The sequence below is a fragment of the Bubalus bubalis genome, chromosome 18 (genome assembly GCF_019923935.1).
Source record: "Bubalus bubalis isolate 160015118507 breed Murrah chromosome 18, NDDB_SH_1, whole genome shotgun sequence".
Classification (NCBI taxonomy): domain Eukaryota; kingdom Metazoa; phylum Chordata; class Mammalia; order Artiodactyla; family Bovidae; genus Bubalus; species Bubalus bubalis.
This window is the reverse complement of record NC_059174.1, coordinates 62,163,269-62,181,398: the sequence shown is the minus strand read 5'-3', so window position 1 is coordinate 62,181,398 and position 18,130 is coordinate 62,163,269. Positions and strand designations below refer to the sequence as shown.

Sequence of the window (18,130 nt, the reverse complement as noted above, 5' to 3'; positions counted from 1 at the left end):
TGTACAGCAAAGTGACCCAATTAAATATAGACTTTTACAGATTCTTCTCCCTTATAGGTTATTAGTTTGGGGTTTGTTTGGCTGCATTGTGTGGCTTTCGGGATCATAGTTCCCCAACCAGGGATTGAACCCAAGACCCTGGCAGTGGAAGCCCGGAGTCCTAACTACCGGACTGCCCTGCTACAATAGATCGAGCAGAGTTCCCTGTGCTCTACAGCAGGTCCTTGTTGGTTATCTATCTTATATATATCTTAATAGTAACGTGATCAGAGGGGGTTTTTTTTAGTCTGTTTACAAGGTTGTAATGCCAGAACACTCTCATCACCCCCAGAAGAAGCACCATTCCGTCTAGCCATTACCCTCCCCCAATCCTTCCTTCTCCTGTGTCCCTGGAGACCACCTCTGCTCCCTGCCTCTGTGGATTTGCCTTCTAGAAATTTCACATCAATGGAATCGCGCAGTGTATGGCCATTTGCGCCTGGCTTCCTTCATTCTGATTTGCAGGCTCATCTGCACTGAAGCCTGTGTGAGAGCCGCATGGCTTTTTACAGCTGAATAGTGTTCCCTCGCATCCGTTCAACAGTGGATGGCCATTTGGGTTGTTTTCGCTTCTCGGGTATCCTGAGCTATGCTGCTGCTGAGATTCCTGTACATGTGTTCATGAGAATATAGATTTTCCGTTCTCTTGGGGCAGAATTGCTAAGGCAACGGAGGAGCCTGGTGGGCTACAGTCCATGAGGTCGCAAAGAGTCGGACACGACTGAGCAACTTCACACACTCACTCACTCACTCAAGGCTCAGCGGTTGGAGAAGGAAATGTCAACCCACTCCAGTGTTGTTGCCTGGAGAATCCCAGGGACGGGGGAGCCTGGTGGGCTGCAGTCTCTGGGGTTGCACAGAGTTGGACATGACTGAAGCGACTTAGCAGCAGCAGCAGCAGCAGCAGCATGGCTCAGCGGTAAAGATCCCACCTACCAATGCAGGAGATGCGGGTTTGATCCCCAGGTCAGGAAGATCCCCTGGAGAAGGAAATGGCAACCCACTCCAGTGTTCTCGCCTGGAGAACCCCATGGACAGAGGAGCCTGGCGGGCTACAGTCCACAGGGTCGCAAAGACTCAGACACAACTGAGCAAGTAAACAACGACAAACGGTAACACTATGGTTCACTTTTTGAAGACCTACCCGACTCCTTTCCAGAGCGGTCGCACCGTTTTGCACGACCACCAGCTGTGGGTGAGGGGTCAGCCTTACACATGGTCCTCAAGATTGGTGAGAGGATTCTCCCAGCAGCTGTGAGCTGGTGGCCTCGTCATGGCCAGCTGGGCATTCATAATAACACAGGACTCAGCACGTGCTGCAGGGGGAGCATTTATTTCAAGCCCCAGATGGACGCACACCCCGGATGGACGCACACGCCAAGGGCTCCCAGGTGCCTCAAAGGGGTGGGGGGGCACTGTGCCCAGCTTCTCACTTCCAACGGCCTCCGACGCGGCCCTTCCCGGCCCCCTTCCGGCTGGAGGAGAAGGAGGGGTGTCAGGAAGGAGCTCCTCCCCACCCACCTCTAAGATGGGCCCCGCCCTCCCTGCCAGAGGAAGAGGCCCGCCACTGCCTGCTCTTGGGGGGTTCACTGCCTGGGGTGGCATGATTAGCCGTCACCAGCCCATGGACAGGCGGGAGGTGGTGTCACTGGGCCAGCTCAGGATGTTCATGTGGGCACTGATAAATGGTTATGGACACAGAGCTGGGGGGAGGAAGGGGACAGTGACAGAGAGAGGGCCGGGGAGGCTGGGGGGGAAGAGAAAGATGGTAACTGAGGCAGAAAGATGGAGAGAGGGAGGGAAGTAGGGCGGGGAGACAGAGCAAAAACAGAGCAAAAGCCACCCTTCTCGACGTCAGCACCGGGGACATCTGAGGACTGTCCTGAGCATCGCAGGACACTGAACAGAAGCCCTGAGCTTCTCCCAGCATGGGCCAGTAGGACCCCCTCCGCAAACGTGTTCCGGACATCCCCTGATGTCCCCTGGGTGTGTGTGGGGGGGAGATCACCCCCCACCACCGGAGGACCAGTGATTAAGAGGGACATAGAAAGGGGGATTGAGACCCCAGAAGAGAACCGGAGATGGAGAGAAAAGAACAGGTTATGAGAACATTCCAGAGAAAGAGGGATGAAGACAGAGCCCCCAGGAGAGGGTGGCCGGGGCTGAAACTCAGAGTCAGGGGCAGCAGGAGAGAGAGAGTCAGAGGGAGGGGTGTGGGGCTCAGGCTTGTTCACACTTACAACTTCTGGGCGTGGCTGATGCGGTTGTACAGGACGTTGATCTGCGGAGACCAGAGGGACGTGTTGGCAGAGCTGGAGGGAGAGGCGCCCCCTACCCCGACCCAATCCCAGCTGAGCCCCGGGCCCCAGCCCCAGCCCGGCCTGGCCTCCAGCAAACACGGGTCTCACCTCATATTTCTGCTGCTTCAGCTTCGCCATCAGGTCAAACTTCTCTGACTCCAGCTGGTGGATCCAGTCCGACAGTTCCTGGGCCTTCTCCCTGGCCGGGCAGAAGGGCTGTCAGGGAAGGGAGCCAGGCCGGGCTGGGCCCAGAGGGGCTGAGGGAACCCTTTGAATTTGGCTTTACTGGTGCCATTGTGTTAATAATTTGGGGTCCTTTTGTTAACATGCAAAGCAGATTGCAGCAGGGGGTCTTTAAATCTCTGCCTGCTTCTCCATGTCCCTGTCTCTCTAAGGGAGAATGGTAGCATGGCTAAGGGCCCCCATCCTGGAGTCAGAAAGCAAAGGTTCAAACACCAGGTCTGGAATTCTCTGGCTTGTGACTATGGCCAAGCGACATACTATTTAGTCCAGGCCCCGCGATAATGTTTCCTGGGAGGGAGGGGGCTGGAGTCGACTCTGCATATCCATCCCCAACTCTCAGCACAGGGTCCTCACACTGGGGGTTTGAAATCAGCGTCCTGGGAGCATTTACACCATGGACATGAGCAGACGCTGAGATGTGGACTTTTAGCCTCTGGAGATCCACTTGGGAAGCATTTACCATCATGCCCCTTCATAAATACATGATGAAGAACGCAGACTACCACACCAGACTTCCTGGGTCCCAATCCCCACTCTTGTGCCTGCAGGCTGTGCGACCCTGGAAAGGTTCTTTAACCCCTCTGTGCCCTTTTTGGTTTGCTGGTTTTTTTAATGTTCTGGTTTGTTATCTCTAAGCTGACAGTGATGATAGTGTAATGGTATCTACCTCACGGAGCTGCAAGCCCTCCATATGGGCTACTGCTCGCTGACATTTCACTGCTCTGTGATGTAGACTCTGCTACCTCTTTTTACCAGTGAGGAAAGCAAGGCTCAGAGGAGGTCAACAACTGCCTAAGATCACACAGCTTAAGTGGTGGAGCTGGCGTTGACCCCTAGCAAGCAGTCTCAGGTACTGAGCTCCAAGTCCCTTCTCTGCGCCGCCTCTGGGGTGGTGGGTGTTTCTGACTTTAAGGGCCGTGCCTGGGCGCTTAAGACACAGAGGAGGCCCCCGAGGGAAGACCCTCCCCGGCCTTCCCTCTGAGGGCTTATCCTGAGAGGCAGGCTGTGCCCAGAGCTGTGAAGGGAGAGACGGAGCTCCAACCAGAAGCGATTTCCCTGGGAAATTGTTGCCAGTGTGTCTGGCTTTAATTCAGGTAGAAGAGGGAGCCCATTTGGAATTCCCAAGGGACATCATCAGAACAACATTATCGCCTCAATTTTGGTCAGCCCCGTGGTCTGGTTTCCTATCATCTCCCAGACTCTACAGGTCTTGGCACCAAAAACACAGGTCCTACATCAGTGACACTCCTCAGGGGAGTGGCCCAGAGAGGGAGAGACCCTTGCAGTCACACAGCGCCGGGGTTTCCGCCCGCTCAGACCTGGGCCAGGGGTCGCCCCATCTGCCTGTCTGCCACCTGGGCCCCTCCCGCCTACCGGAGCTGCTCTTCTCCCATATGGTCGATGTTTAGAGGCTTTTTACGCTCAGACAGGATACGCAGTTTCATCTCACGCCCCGTCTGGCGCTTCCCTCGCTTCTGTTCTGCCTGAGGGTGGGAAGGGGGCACCATGAGGTGGGGGGTGGCTCCCCAGCCCCTCCTCCCTCAGACCTGGGGGTCCAGGCCCCCAGCCTCTCCTCCTCAGACCCCAGCTGCCTCCCCTGGGACCCCAGACCTCAGGCCCCAGCAGGCTGAACTCACCTTGACCAGGTAACCCCCAAAATGGGCACCCATGTTGGACAGAACCTTCTTCTTCTTGGCGTCGTCCTCTGCCCGCTTCTTGGCCTCCTCCTCTTCCTTCCGCATCTTCTCCTCCTGTGGGAAGAACGAGGTTCACCCCTGGGCCTCCCCCACCCCCATGGACTGAGAGGGGAGGGCACCTGAGGGGGGCGTCAGGGAGGCCGATTCTGCACCGAGTGAATCAGGGGTCAATCAGACTCAAGCATGAGAAAGTGTTAGTCGCTTCAGTCGTGTCTGACTCTCTGCAGCCCCGTGAACTGTGGCCCTCCAGGCTCCTCTGTCCATGGGATTCTCCAGGCAAGAACACTGGATGGGTTGCCATTCTCTTCTCCAGGGGATCTTCCCAACCCAGGGATCAAACCCCAGCCTCCTGCATTGTAGGTAGATTCTTTACCATTTGAGCCACCAGGGAAGCTCACCAGAGACAAGGTCAATATCAGAACAGACAAGGATGCAAATACTTCCTCCTGGCCCTTCCAGGCCTGGGTGTGTGACCACCGGCCAGTCCTTCATCTTCTCTGAGCCTTAATATGCTGCCCCTGCCCCCAGGAAAACTTAACCTGATGTGGGGGGCGGGGATATGCTTGCTTTTCTCTGCGTGCTCCAGCCTGCAATGGCCAGCGGTGATCTTGCTGTGTGACCTCTGTGTAGGTACTTGCCCTCTCTGAGACTTACTCTCCTTTAGTCTCATGAGAGGAAAATGACTATCCTCAGAGGGGCAAAGAGGGTAACTGGTCATGGGAGTGGGGGAGGGGGCAGAGTCAAGAGGCTCTTGACCTTGAGCCTGAGGAAGGGGCTCCAGAATGTCTTCACTGAGGCATGACTACATCCAGAAAGTCTGCGTTGTATGTTCCAGAATTAGAGGCTCGCCCCGACCAAAGCCCTTCCCCACTGGAGGGACAGGCGAGGTGTGGGGCTTGCCCATAATTCCCCACCTGAATGAGCTTCCTCTCACTGCTGTAATCTGCAAACATAGTGGCTTAAAGCAATGTCAATTTATCACCTTGCATTTCTGCACCTCAGTCTGCAGTGGGTCTCGGGGGCTAAGTCACGGGGCACACAGCCTCCTCCTAGGGCCGTGAGTGGAGAGTCACCCCCTTTCCTTTTCCAGCTTCTCGGGGCTGCCTGCACCCCTTGGCTCGGGTCCCCTTCCTCCGGGAGACCAGTCCTTTGTCTACCACAGCACCCAATTCCTGTTCTTTAACAGTGGTTTGAGGGACTTCCCTGGTGGTCCAGTGATTAAGAATCTGCACTTCTACTGCAGGAGGCACAGGTTCAAACCCTGGAACTAAGATCCCACATGCCGCGAGGTGCGGCCAAAAAAAAAAAAAAAAAAAATGAATTGAGTGAGGCATTCAAGTCAGGTCATGTTTCCAAGGCCTATAGCAATGGGAGCGTTCTACTCACTTTCTCCCAACCAGCCAGTGATTCACTCCACAATGGCAGGTGAACAATCTGAAAACATCCTAGGATTTGTCCCAGAGAGAAAGAGGAGTTTAAGCCAGACCTGCTATTGGACCTTGGTCGCTCCTGCCTAGGACTGACAGGAGTCAGGATTTTCAGGGCTCAGACCAGGAACATGCCAGGCACCCTCCTGGAAACATTGTGTACATAAATATAGGCCAAAGGATGGAAAGAGAAAACCTGGGTCTTTGTGATAGTATTTAAGTCCCTTGATCCAGCCATGCCTGAAGCAGGACCTGCCTTAGGCAACTTAGTTATATGAGCCAATAAAACTCTCTTTCTGCTAAATTCAGTTGGGGTTGGGGTTTCCCTCCCTTTCAACAGCAAGATTCATGGATAATACGCATGTGGACTTTCTTGGGGTCACAGAGAAGATCACGAATGGAAAACCGCTCCCAGGAGGAGAGGAGACACCCACCGCCAGCTTGGCCTGACGCTCTCGCTCCTTCTCGGTTCTGAAGCGCTGTTGCTCGGCTCTCTCCGCCCGGCGCCGCTCCTGGAGGAGGCAGAGGGCTGAGGGGGTGCAGGGACCACCACGCACCCCCTTATCCCTTCCCAGGTCAGGTCAGGAGTGGAGACAAGCATCAACTTGGGTGCGATCCGGAAAGTTTCAGCCTTGGGTCTGCACTGGACGGCGACCGTGCTCCGTATCTCTCAGGACCCAGAGGCTGGGAGGCGAGGGACGAACTGGGGGAAGCCCACCGCCCTCCACTCACGATGCGCTCTTTCAGCGCCACCAGCTCCTCTTCCTCTTTCTTCCGCTGCTCGAAGTGGACGTCGATGAGCGTCTGCAGCTCCAGCAGGTCCTTTTCCATGCGCTTCCGATGGATGTCCTGGGGGACGGAGGGCGGGAGCCTGGTCATCCCCAGGTGGTACCCCGAGAAGGCACCAGCCCCGCAGCACCTCTGAGAAGCGTCAGTGGGGGACCCCTGGACCGCAAGAGTTGGGGGGATTGACCGTCCGCTGGGACAGACGGCTGCCGTGCGCTCGATGTCCAGCAGATGGCAGCGAACACCTTGCTCTGACCCTAGGGGGCCGCGAGGACGCAATTCCAGGAGTGTCGGAAAGCAAGCACACCAAAAAAAAAAAAGAAGAAGAAGAAGAAGAAGAAGGAGAAAAAATAGGGAGGGGCGCCGCTTCCTAATTCGCGCCCTAGAGGCTAGCAGCCCCGCCCGGGATGGGGCGTCTGTTACTTACATCGAAGTCCACACGCTCCCCCTCTGGGATCTTTGGCGGGATCAGAGGAGGTACCACAGGCCGGCTGCGTGGACAGAAGAGAAACGCTGAGTGCCCTGACCTTCCCGCGGGGCAGCATCAGCCTCACGTGGGTCCTGAGCGCCTGCCGTGTGGCGGGTCCGCATCGGACAGGCTGCCGTGAGATGCGCGCCCTGGTTCCACAGACTCGGTGGAACCCACGAATGTAAAATGTTTCACTAAGGACGTTTATATGGCTTAGTGTCCCAACGATGCGATTTCGGGTACAACGCGTTGAGTAAAATATGCTATTGGGATTCGTTTTACCCATTTTACTTTTTCAAATGCAGCTAGCAAGAAAAAATAATAATAATTCAGTTACATATGTGGCTTGCATTGTATTCCTATTGGGTGGTGCTGCTATGAGGGGCTGCCCTTAATTTCCAGCCCTGGGGTCCTCCCGTTTCTTAGAATTTTCTTTATTAATTTTTTTTTTAGCTGCATGGTGCAGCATGTGGGTCAGTTCCCTGACCAAGATTTGAACCCATGCCCCCTACACTGGGAGGGCAGAATCTTAACCCTCAGACCACCAGGGAAATGCCCTCTTCTTTGGTTTCTAAAACAGCAACTCCTCCTGACTTGCTTCCTATTTCTCTTCCTGTCCCATCTCTGTCTCCTTGTCCCCTGGTGAGACTTTTGCTCTTCGATTCATTCGATTCATTCATAGGTCAGTCATTCATTCCCATGACTTCAACTGCCATCATTTACTGAGGATTAGCCTCTGTCTCCAGCACACTCTTCCTCAAACCCCAGACACCAGTGAACAGATGCCTCCTGAACATTTCCCGTCTTTGCACAAACCCAGCCCTAACTGAGCTCACCAACCTGGGGTTCTTGGAACTTCCCTGGAAGTCCCCACATGCCACGTGCCAGGGCAAAACAACACGGAACCCTGGGGCTCTCTCAGCTGGTGGTCCCTTTCTACCCTAAGCCCTCTGCCCCAGCTTGGGCCTCACCTCGTCCCACAGTTCCCTGGCCATGTCATGCATCCCAATGCCCCTGGACATTTGCACATGCTGTTTGCCCTGCCTGCAATACCCTTCCCTTGATATACCACCCCACACCCACCCCTGGGAACTTCCCTGCTCAAACAAGTCTTCCCTGGTGTTGAAGCACACCTGTGCTTTCCTGTACACCTGGCTCTCACTCAGATCTGAGCCTCTGCCTCCTCTGCTCAGAACCCTTCGTTGGCTCCCCAGTGCCCTGGCCTCCACGGGCCCATCCTTCTATAGCCACAGTGAAATTCACGCACTGTCCGCAGAGGCCCCAAGGATTTCTGCTTCGTATGCTCAGGTTGCTGCCTCCTTGCATCTCTAAGCTTTGGTTTTGTTTTGGTTTTTTAGTTTTTAGCTGCACTACACAGTACATGGGATCTTAATTTCCCAAGCAGGGACCAAACCCATACTCCCTGCATTGGGAGCGTAGTCTTAAGACCACAGGACTGCCAGGGAAGTCCTGGATTGCCAAGCTTTGGTCCCAATATGACACGCCCCAGGCGGCCTCTCTCCCCTCCGTGAGCTCTCATGGCCCCACTGGTCTCCTAGTTTGGATTCTCCTGTGTCTGTATCTCTCCCCTGAAACACGGGACCTTGCACACACCACTCGCTTCTTCATCTCCCTTATACCTCCTTCAGCTAGCAAACTCCTTGTCTCTCAGGCATCACCTCTCCTAGGAAGCCTTCCTTGATTGCCCAGAGCACAGATAGTCCCCTCCTCTGTGTTACCATGGGCTTCCCCGGGTGGCTCAGGGATAAAGGATCCACCTGCCAATGCAGGAGATGTAGGAGAGCGAGTTCGATCCCTGGATCTGGAAGACCCCCTGGAGGAGGGCATGGCAACCCACTCCAGTGTTCTTGCCTGGAGAATCCCATGGACAGAGGAGCCTGGAGGGCCACAGTCCACGGGGTCGCAAAGAACAATCAAACAACTGTGCTACAGTCGCTGGATCTGGGTCTATTTCACCAACAGGGCAGGCAGAGTCTGCCTCTCGCCAAACACCAAAGTGGAAAGTTCCATAGAAATGTTTGCGGAAATCACTGTCCTTTCCTAAGCTTCCGTTTCCCCACTCTCCTTCTTTGCCTCGCTTGCACCCTGTCTCTGGAGGTGGGGGATATATTTAAGGGGGTGTGATGGGAACCCCCACCCCTCCTAGGATCTCACCTTGGTTTGGGGCGCTCCTCTTCTGGTGAGGGGGATACAAAGAGATAATTAGCAAGAGTTCGTGGGTGGGTGGGCATGACATATCCACAGGAGAGACCCGCCCCTTCCCAAGCCGTGGTTCCCACAAGCCCAGTTCCCTTCTCCTGCAGCTCCGGGGGAGGGGTTGGGGGGTAAAAGAGGATAAGGGAAATGGGGTGGCCTTTAGGAGGGACAGGGTCACACGCATCAGATATACATTCAGAACTGGTGTGGGGGATCCCCCTTCCCCATCGCTGGGAACCCAGGTGTCCAAACCTCTAGACCATAAGGAGACCAAAAAAAAAAAAAAGGCAACCCCCGCCCCCGCCCATCGTCCTACACACCCAGAGCTCCTACGCTCCTCCATCAAGACCTAGCAGTGCAGGGAGGCCCCACGCCCTCTCTTCGCTCGGTGACCCAGGAGTTGTGTCCTCGGCCCGCTCCCCATAGGAATCCAGAGCCCCCCACCACCGCTAGCCCCTACGGCAACCCAGGCCCCAACCTTTGAATGTATATGAAGGAGAAAAGTAAGGGACAGGCGAAGACGAGAGGGAGGGAGGGGTGCCTCTCCGCAAACACCCAACCCTTCTGTGCTTGTCCCTCCAGTCTGGGGAAGAAGGCTTGGGTGTCGGTCCCTTTAAGACGGAAGGGAACGGGTTAAAGCCTCCGCGAGGCTGGTTCCCTTCGCGGCCAGCAGAGGGCGCGAGCGCGCTCCGGGCTTAAAGGGCCGGGCCGGGCGCGGGTTGCGGGGCGCGGAGCGGGTCCTCGCGGAGGTCGGGGCCCCGAGGCCCCGGGATCGCTCTCCGGAAGCGAAGCAGCCGCGGTTACCTGGCTCTGCCGCCGGCTCCGGCTCCTCGGGGGCTGGGAGGGGGCGCAGGATAAGCGAGGGGGTGAGGGGCCGGGGAGGAGAGCGGCCGCGCGCGGGCGCGGGGGGTGGGGAGGGGAGAGAGGGGAGAGGCTGTTAGAGGAGCTGAGGCTGAGCCCTCCCGGCCGCCCGCGCCCCGGCCGAGCGTCCCCGCCCCCGCCCCGGCCCCGGCCCCGGCCCTGCGTCCGGCTCCGACCTGCGGAGTGCGGCGCCTCACCTTCCTCCTCCTCCTCGGCGGCCTCCTCTTCTGCAAGGGGTAGGGGACAGAGGGCACAGCGTTAGGGGTCCCGGGGAGGGGTGGGGCCCTCAGATGGGGGCACAGGGAGAACCGGGATCGGGTCGAGTCCGATCCGAGACCGAGAGGGGGGCCCCTCGGGGCCTCCGCGGCAAATGGACCCGAGAGCGCTTCCCACGCACGGGCTGTGCGAACCAGGAGAGCGGGCGTCGGGCGGGGTGGGCTAAGATGCTGCAAGGCACCCCCCAACCCCACCCCTGCCAAGGCTAGCCCGCGCCCCACTCACCTTCAGGCTGCTCCCTGAGGACCCGGGGGAAGGAAAGAGGGAGGGAGAGAATTAGGAGCCTTGGAGGCGGGAGGGGTCTCCGCCGCTCCAGGCCCCCAGCCCTCCCGCCGGCATCACTCACTCTTCATATTCTTGCTCTTCGGCGTCCGACATCCTGGGGTCCTGGTGTGACCTACAGACAGCAGAGAGCAGGCCGAATGGGGAGCGGTCCAGAAGGGCAGGTGGCTGGAGTCTGGACCCCCGGTTCTGAGGGGGAGGGGCCGGGGGCCTGGACCCCCGGGTCTGAGGGGGGAGGGGCCGGGCCCTGGACCCTGGCTCTGGGGAGGAGGGGCCGGGGGCCTGGACCCCCGGGTCTGAGGGGGGAGGGGCCGGGGCCTGGACCCTGGCTCTGGGGAGGAGGGGCCGGGGGCCTGGACCCCCGGGTCTGAGGGGGGAGGAGCCGGGGGCCTGGACCCTTGCTCTTGGGAGGAGGGGCAGGGAGCCTGGACCCCCGGGTCTGAGGGGGGAGGAGCCGGGGGCCTGGACCCCCGGGTCTGAGGGGGGAGGGGCCGGGGGCCTGGACCCCCGGGTCTGAGCGGGGAGGGGCCGGGGGCCTGGACCCCCGGGTCTGAGCGGGGATGGGCCGGGGGCCTGGACCCCCGGGTCTGAGGGGGGAGGGGCCGGGGCCTGGACCCCCGGGTCTGAGCGGGGAGGGGCCGGGGGCCTGGACCCCCGGGTCTGAGCGGGGATGGGCCGGGGGCCTGGACCCCCGGGTCTGAGGGGGGAGGGGCCGGGGCCTGGACCCTGGCTCTGGGGAGGAGGGGCCGGGGGCCTGGACCCTCGGGTCTGAGCGGGGAGGAGCCGGGGGCCTGGACCCTGGCTCTGGGGAGGAGGGGCCGGGGGCCTGAACCCTCGGGTCTGAGCGGGGAGGAGCCGGGGGCCTGAACCCTTGCTCTGGGGAGGAGGGGCAGGGAGCCTGGACCCTCGGGTCTGAGGGGGGAGGAGCCGGGGGCCTGGACCCCCGGGTTTGAGCGGGGAGGGGCCAGGGGCCTGGACCCCCGGGTCTGAGCGGGGAGGGGCCGGGGGCCTGGACCCCCAGGTCTCGGGGGGAGGGGTTGGCCCCCCACCTCCTCAACCTACTGATTCGGTGATCCGGGCACTGGGGGTAAGGTGGGGCCGAGCCCCGGCTGCAGCCCCGCCCCTCTCCACAGCTGTCCCCTTTTGTCTTATGACAAGTCCGTAGGAACCTGATCTGGGTCTGGATTAGGAGAAGGTATTTGGGAAGGGACAGTGGCCTGAAGACAATAGCTGCCCCGCCCCCAGGGTCTATTTTGGGGGGATGTCACATCGGGTGACACAGAGGACATCTCCTGAGAAGTATCTGAGGGCGGGGCGGGGGTGGGGGTTCTGGGAGAATTAATCGCCAACCCCACCCCCGTCCTCTCCCATCCCCAGGGCCCCCTCCCCTCTGGCGGGTTATCTGCCCACCTGTCACCTCCTTTCACCTTCACCCACTGCCACAGAGGGGACAATGACACACAAGAGCAGCTTCTGTCCCCAGGCCTCACCCTGACCCCTAAATACTAACACCCCCCATCTCTGAAACCCCCAAGGTGCCCAGGTGAGACCTCCCCAAACCCCAATACACACAGATCCTAACTGACGAATTCTGAAAATCAGCAAGTCCTTGGATCTCCAGATTCTGAGACCTCCCCTCAACTGTGCATCCTGCAGGTTGTGAGCCCAGACACCCTAAAATCTTGATCCCTTAGGTCTTGACCTAAATTCTGAAACCTCAAGATTATGAGACCCCAAAAATCTGTACACCCAAATTCAGAGGCCTGATTGATGCTACCCCAATATGACACTACAAATTATATTACCTCCAGCCATGAGGCCTCAGATTCTGTGACTTTAAGTCCTAAACCCACAGACACTGACCCCCAGTCCTGACACTCAGCCTGTCTGCCATCCAAGCTCAGAGACTCTCAATTTCTGAGATTCCCTCAGACTCAGAGCTCCAAGGCCCTAAGGTGTTCTATTCTGGGATACCCAAACCCGGGCACCCCTAGATTCTATAACCCCCCAAATCCTCATACATTCCCCCATCCATCCCCAGTCCCGGGACCCTGGCCCTCTCAAATTCCCAGATCTGCCTCCATACCTCTCCTCCTCACCTCTCATGTCTCCCATCCCTCTGCCCCCTCCCCCAAGGACACCCCTGGAGCTCACAGGGGGCTGTTACCTGAGTCTGGGTCAGCAGAGGTGTGAGAGAGTGGTAAGGAGAAATCTTGCTGGGCAGGCTGAAGCACCCCGGTTTATAGCCAGAGGTTGAGCCCCGCCCCAGGGGGAGGGGAAGGGGGAGAGGATTCCTTTCCTCAAAGTCTCAGCCCAGCTCTGAGGTGGCCCTGCCTGCCCCCACCCCCCCACATCCCCACTTTGGCTCCACTTTAGGGTTCCAGGCACCTCCTGGCTGTTCCAAGGCCTCTCCCGCATCCCAAAAGCATTGTCCAGGAACTCCGGGCTGGGTCAGGTCACCCTCGGGCTCCCCACCTCCCTGGGCCCCGGCACCCTGTGCTCTGAAGCCGCTGGGCTCAGCCCTACAGTCAGTCCTTGGAGGAGGTTCATTGACAAAAGGGGTCCAAGGGAGATTTTACCCCTCCATGAAAGGGGCCCTTTCTCTCTGTCTCTCTCTAGGCATTCACCTCACATACACTGTTTCTTATCTGTCTCTCCTCTGTCTCCGTGACTCTCCATCTATGTTTGTCTGTGTGGGTCCGTCTCAGCTTCTCCCGACCTCTGTCTCCGTCCGTCTTTCTGTCCCCCCTCCCCACCCCCACCCCTTTGTCTGCCACCAGGATTCCACTCTGGTGACAACAGGCACTAAAGCAGGGTAGCAGGTGTGTGAGGGGGTGGGGGAGGGTGGTGTCAGACTCTGCGGGACCTCACCCCCCCACCTCCATCTGACACTGATCTTTTTTGGTATCCCCCTCCCCTTTCCCAGGCGAGCCGCGACCTTGAACTCTAGGGGTTCTTCACTCCTCTGGGCTTCTCAGTGCCTCTGTCTCCCCGTTTCTTGGGGGTTGACTCTGGGGCTCTCTTCCGCCTCTCTCCACACCTCTTTGTCTCTAAATTCTTCACTCTGTCTGTCTGCCGGTTCTTCTCTCTGCGTTTCTCTGGGTGTCTCTGCACTCCAGCCTCTTGTAGTGTCTGTCTGTGGGTGTCAGTGTCCCCAGGTCTCCCTGTGCTTGTCTGTGACTCAGTTCCTGTCTTCTTCTTTTAACACTTATTTATTTATATGACTGCCCTGAGTCTTAAGTTGTGGCATGTGGGATCTAGTCCCCTGACCAGGGATTGAACCTGGGTGCTCTTCATTGAGGGCACAGCGTGTTAGCCACTGGACCAGCAGGGAAGCCCCTTGTGTCTTTAGCCATGTGTCTGTCTTTAGCTTCCTAGCTCTTGTGTGTGTGTGTGGTCTCTTTGTGTCTCTCTCTGCGCGTCCTTATTTCTCTCTTCCAAGGTAAGCCCATCTCTGTCTCACTGTGTGTATCTGTCTTTCTAGTCCCTCTTTCTGTGCACTTCTTCCTGTGCCTTTGGGTCTCTGCCTGCCTCTCTCTGGCCGTGCCGCTGACTCCATCTGTCTGTGCCTCCCGGTATCTGTCTCCGGGCCTTGGTCTCCTTGGTCTCGGCACCTCTGTGCCCTCCCACGTGGAGACACAATTCTGCTCCTGCTGTGCTCTTGTGCCACTCCTGCCCCGAGTTTTCCAGCCTCTCCCACACCTAACCGCCCACCCCGCCCCCAGGAGTAGACAGACAGCCACCCGCAGCTCAGAGAGAAGCTTTATTCCTCGGGGTCATCCTCGACGCCAGGGTCAGGGCAGTGGGCAGTCAGCTCAGCCCTCAAACTTCTTCTTGCGGCCTTCCATTCCACTCAACGCGTCAATGTTCTTGCGCCAGTCTCCCACCTCTCGGTTTTCCTGGGAGGGGTGGTTCAGAGGTTAGCATGTCTTCCTGGTAGCCTCCACTTGCCCTCCTGCCTGCTGGGTCACTTGTTCCAGATGCCCATTGCAGGGTCTAGTTCTGGAATACTTCTTATCCCCTCAGACAATCTTTTCCAATATGCCCCACTTCCTGTCTCCCTCCTGTACTTCCTGTCTCCCTCCTGCACTTCCTGTCTCCCTCCTGCACTTCCTGTCTCCCTCCTGCACTTCCTCTCTCACTCATGTACTTCCTGTCTCCCTCATGCACTTCCTGATTCCTTGCCACTTCCATTCTCCCTAATGCACTTCCTGTCTTTCTCTTCTACATCCTGTCTTACTCTTGCCTTTCCTGTACCCCTCCTAGACTTCCTGCGGAGGACCCTTCGCCCTCAGGCTGGGTCTTAGGATTGCTGCCCACTACCTCCTCCCCTGGGACTTCCCTGGTGGCTCAGATGGTAAAGTGTCTGCCTATAATGCAGGAGACCCAGGTTCAATCCCTGGGTCGGGAAGATCTCCTGGAGAAGGAAATGGCAACCCACTCCAGTATTCTTGCCTGGAAAATCCCATGGATGGAGGAGCTTGGTGGGCTACAGTCCATGGGGTCACAAAGAGTTGGACATGACTGAACGACTTCACTTTCACCTCCTCCCCTAAGCACCCCCTTTCCTGGACCGAGCCACACTCACCTTCTCCGTGTCCTCCTTCTTCACCTGCTTGAGGTGGGCCCGCAGGTCTAAGGTCTCCTTAGCCCTGGCGCCCAGCAATGCCTGCATCATGGCATCTGCAGAGATCCGCACTCTACGCAGAGTGGGCCGCTTAAACTTGCCCCGAAGGTCAAAGATCTTCTGGTTCAGATCTGCGATCTGGGCAAAGCCATAAAGGGAGATGGAGACCCCCCTCCTCTTCCTCCTTGCCTCACTTCTCCACCCTACACTTCTCTCCTATCCCTAGACAGGCTCTCCCTAGTTCAGGCCTCTACCACCTTCAGGATGAAATCCAAGCTCCCCATCCTGTAATTGGATCCCCAATTTGCCACAGCCTCATCTCCGAAAACCACCAACACATCCCAGTCCAGCTACACGCATCTCACAGGTCCCTGGCCCACACTTGAGCTGACTTACCAACACTTGAGGCTCCAGCCACAAATGTTCACAAACATATTTCCTGCTTTGTCCCCTCCTGGCTTTTGTGCTCATCCCTGACCCTTCACTTTCACTTTTCACTTTTCACTTTCATGCATTGGAGAAGGAAATGGCAACCCACTCCAGTGTTCTTGCCTGGAGAATCCCAGAGATGGGGGAGCCTGGTGGGCTGCCGTCTATGGGGTCGCACAGAGTCGGACACGACTGAAACGACTTAGCAGCTGACCCTATTGTGCTCATCCTTCTGGCCCCTCCCTGCCAGGTTCACAGAGTTGTCCTGCATCTCCTGGTGTCTGCAGCTGTAAGCAGCTGCAAGGGGCCAGGCTGAGACCAGAGCCTGAGGCATCCCACCCTACCCCGAAGGGACACAGGCTGCCCAGTGCCTCCCACCTCAGTGATGTTCTTAGTGACTTTCGCCTCCACGTCGTATCTCTCCTCATCCACCTTGTCCACACGGGCGTGGAGCTGTCGGCACAAGTCCTGGTGGAGGAATGCGGTGTGTGTAGTGAGGAGAAAACCCAGGGGTTTGGACTCCTGGGTCTGAGGGAGGAGGGGTTGGGGACCTGGAGGAGTAGATTGAAGCCAGACCCTGGGGAACTTTAGAGTCAGAGGTTCTGAGAATCTGGACTGGAGTTGGGCTGAGGAACCAGTCTCTGGGTTTTGAGGTTGTAGGCCGCTGCGGGCCACATTTCTGAACTCCTAAGGGTGAGGATTGGCAAATTGGACACGAAGGTCCTGAGCAGAAGAGTGGGGGCATTGTTAAGTATACCTCTGAGTCCCAAGGGACGCAAGATCGGACACTAGGAACCTGGGAGCCCAGGCTGGGACGGAGTCCCTGGTTAGAACCAGTACCTGGAGCTCCGCGAAGCCCAGCCCGGCCAACTCCAGAGGCTGGCACCGTGTGCTCAGAGCGCGCCCCTTCTCTCCTCGCCGCTCCTCAGCCTCCCGCTCCAGTTCCTGCTTCGCGATCTGCAGCATCAGGGTCTAGGGAAGGGGTGCCGGGAACCGCGGCCCAGTATTGGGATGAGGACACTGCGGGGTAGTCACCCTCACCGGGCCCTGCCCTCTAATCCCAGGCCGGCTTCCAGAGACCTGCCCCCTCCAGCTTGATGTCCATCATTCCCAGGCCCCAGACCTCCCTGGCAGGGCCACCCTGCCGCCAAACTTTCCAGGTCCCGCCCAGTCGCTCACCCGAAGCCCCACCCCAACATCCAAGACCCGCCCTCTGAAGACACCTAGCCTTCCCCCGGGCTCATCCGCACCTTCAGCTGCAGTTTCCTTGAGGCGGAGATCTTAGACTTTTTCTGCCGGGGTAAGACAGCAAGGAAGGATGAGGGAGGAAGATCCGAAGGAGGACGGCGGGAGGAGCATCAGAGCCCCGCCCCCTCAAGTCAGGTCTCTCCTCCAACTCCAGCCCGCGGGAAGCCACGCCCCTCATCCCCATCCACCAATCTGGGGCCTGTAGATAGGCTCCGCCCACCGTCTCTAAGCGATCTCTGGTCCAGAGACGGCGGGACTCCGCCCATAGGCAAGCTCGCACCAATCAGACGCCGGCCCTCTGCTAAGCCCTTCCCATGAAAGCCTTCCTCCTCTTGGGCTCCGCCCACAACCGAAGTCCCATGAGGGCCCTGGCTCCGCCCCGCCTCCCCAGGACGCCGGTGCCCTAAGAACCTCAATCCAGACCCTGCGAGCGCCCCCGACCGGCCCCGCGCCCTCGCTGGCCCCCGACCTCACCTTGGCGTGCGGCTCTGTAGCGTAGGCGCGGTAGTTGGCAGACGAGCGGCGTCGGACTGGAGGGGGCGCGGGGACCGTGTCCCCTGCCTGGGATTGGGGGAACGGAGCTGAGTGACCACGGGAACCCCCCCGCAACCCGTCTCCGTGCCATCTTCCAGGGCTGCAGTCTCTCTCCCCAGAGCCCTTCCCGCAGTCCCCTCCCCGGGCACGCGGGGCCAGCCCACGCCCGCTCTCACCGTACTGCCGCCGCTCCTGGAGGGAGAGAAACCAGGAAAGGGGGTTACTGGTGGGCCTGGGTCCTGTCTAGTCCGTGTCCCAAGGGACCCCATAGGCCCTTCTGACCACAGATCCGGCCTACCAGCTCCCCATTCTCGGCTCCTAGGGTTTGGAGTCCCAAACTCTCACCTCATTCGGACACCCGGGTTTCCTGTCCTTACCTCCCTTCTCAGACCGGAGTCCAGGCTCACAACTCTCACCCCTCACAGGGACCCGGGAGATAACCCCCCACCTGCCTCCGGCCTCAGGAGCCCAGGTTACCAGTCCTCACTCACCGGTCCGCCATGCTGGGTCTCAGGCCAGGAGCTGAGGGAGGCAGAACCCTGGGGGCAAGGAGCTCTTGGAGGGTCAGGGAGGGAGCGTCCGGAGTGACCTTGAAGGCCCCTGGGACTTGTCTCGTCCGGTCTGCTCCAACCTCACTGAGGACACTGAGATAAAGGGCGAGGACGGAGACTAAATATACTGCTGCCCCCTCCTCC

The 18,130-nt window shown here is 58.5% G+C and overlaps 2 protein-coding genes and 1 non-coding gene across 5 annotated transcripts; 1 reads left to right on the top strand and 2 right to left on the bottom strand.

The window, feature by feature from the left end:
- Window positions 1-1,353: 1,353 nt before the first annotated feature.
- On the bottom strand, window positions 1,354-12,841 carry TNNT1 (troponin T1, slow skeletal type). Of its 2 annotated transcripts, XM_025269672.3 has the most exons (14): window positions 12,765-12,841; window positions 10,662-10,712; window positions 10,541-10,554; window positions 10,237-10,266; window positions 9,983-10,015; window positions 9,137-9,158; window positions 6,920-6,983; window positions 6,439-6,555; window positions 6,141-6,218; window positions 4,220-4,333; window positions 3,957-4,066; window positions 2,448-2,538; window positions 2,280-2,320; window positions 1,354-1,514 (listed from the first exon to the last, which is right to left on the bottom strand). In XM_025269672.3, exons 2-14 carry the CDS (start codon window positions 10,691-10,693, stop codon window positions 1,469-1,471), a joined length of 792 nt encoding a protein of 263 aa, XP_025125457.1. In that variant the 5' UTR covers window positions 10,694-10,712; window positions 12,765-12,841; the 3' UTR covers window positions 1,354-1,468. The 2 variants fall into 2 exon arrangements, with proteins under 2 accessions (XP_025125457.1, XP_025125458.1); XM_025269673.3 differs by lacking the exon at window positions 9,983-10,015 and having other exon boundaries at window positions 12,765-12,834.
- A 1,506-nt stretch (window positions 12,842-14,347) lies between these two features.
- Window positions 14,348-18,091, bottom strand: TNNI3 (troponin I3, cardiac type). Of its 2 annotated transcripts, XM_006063997.3 has the most exons (8): window positions 17,927-18,090; window positions 17,612-17,627; window positions 17,376-17,462; window positions 16,904-16,945; window positions 16,494-16,625; window positions 16,032-16,121; window positions 15,186-15,362; window positions 14,348-14,496 (listed from the first exon to the last, which is right to left on the bottom strand). In XM_006063997.3, exons 1-8 carry the CDS (start codon window positions 17,935-17,937, stop codon window positions 14,413-14,415), a joined length of 639 nt encoding a protein of 212 aa, XP_006064059.2. In that variant the 5' UTR covers window positions 17,938-18,090; the 3' UTR covers window positions 14,348-14,412. The 2 variants fall into 2 exon arrangements, with proteins under 2 accessions (XP_006064059.2, XP_044786879.1); XM_044930944.1 differs by lacking the exon at window positions 16,904-16,945 and having other exon boundaries at window positions 17,927-18,091.
- Window positions 14,937-15,008, top strand: TRNAY-AUA. Its single transcript has one exon. It is a non-coding gene; the product is annotated as a tRNA-Tyr (tRNA).
- Window positions 18,092-18,130: the final 39 nt, after the last annotated feature.

Coding starts and splice junctions, on each gene's coding strand:
- TNNT1 (XM_025269672.3), bottom strand. CDS start 10,693: ATGTCGGACGCCGAAGAGCAAGAATATGAAGA. Junction 4,334..6,140: donor AGCGTCAGGCCAAGCTGGCG/GTGGGTGTCTCC, acceptor TTCTTCCCACAG/GAGGAGAAGATGCGGAAGGA. Junction 2,321..2,447: donor TGAAGCAGCAGAAATATGAG/GTGAGACCCGTG, acceptor TGGTCTCCGCAG/ATCAACGTCCTGTACAACCG.
- TNNI3 (XM_006063997.3), bottom strand. Junction 16,946..17,375: donor CTACAGAGCCGCACGCCAAG/GTGAGGTCGGGG, acceptor TTACCCCGGCAG/AAAAAGTCTAAGATCTCCGC. Junction 15,363..16,031: donor TCACTAAGAACATCACTGAG/GTGGGAGGCACT, acceptor GGCTTTGCCCAG/ATCGCAGATCTGAACCAGAA.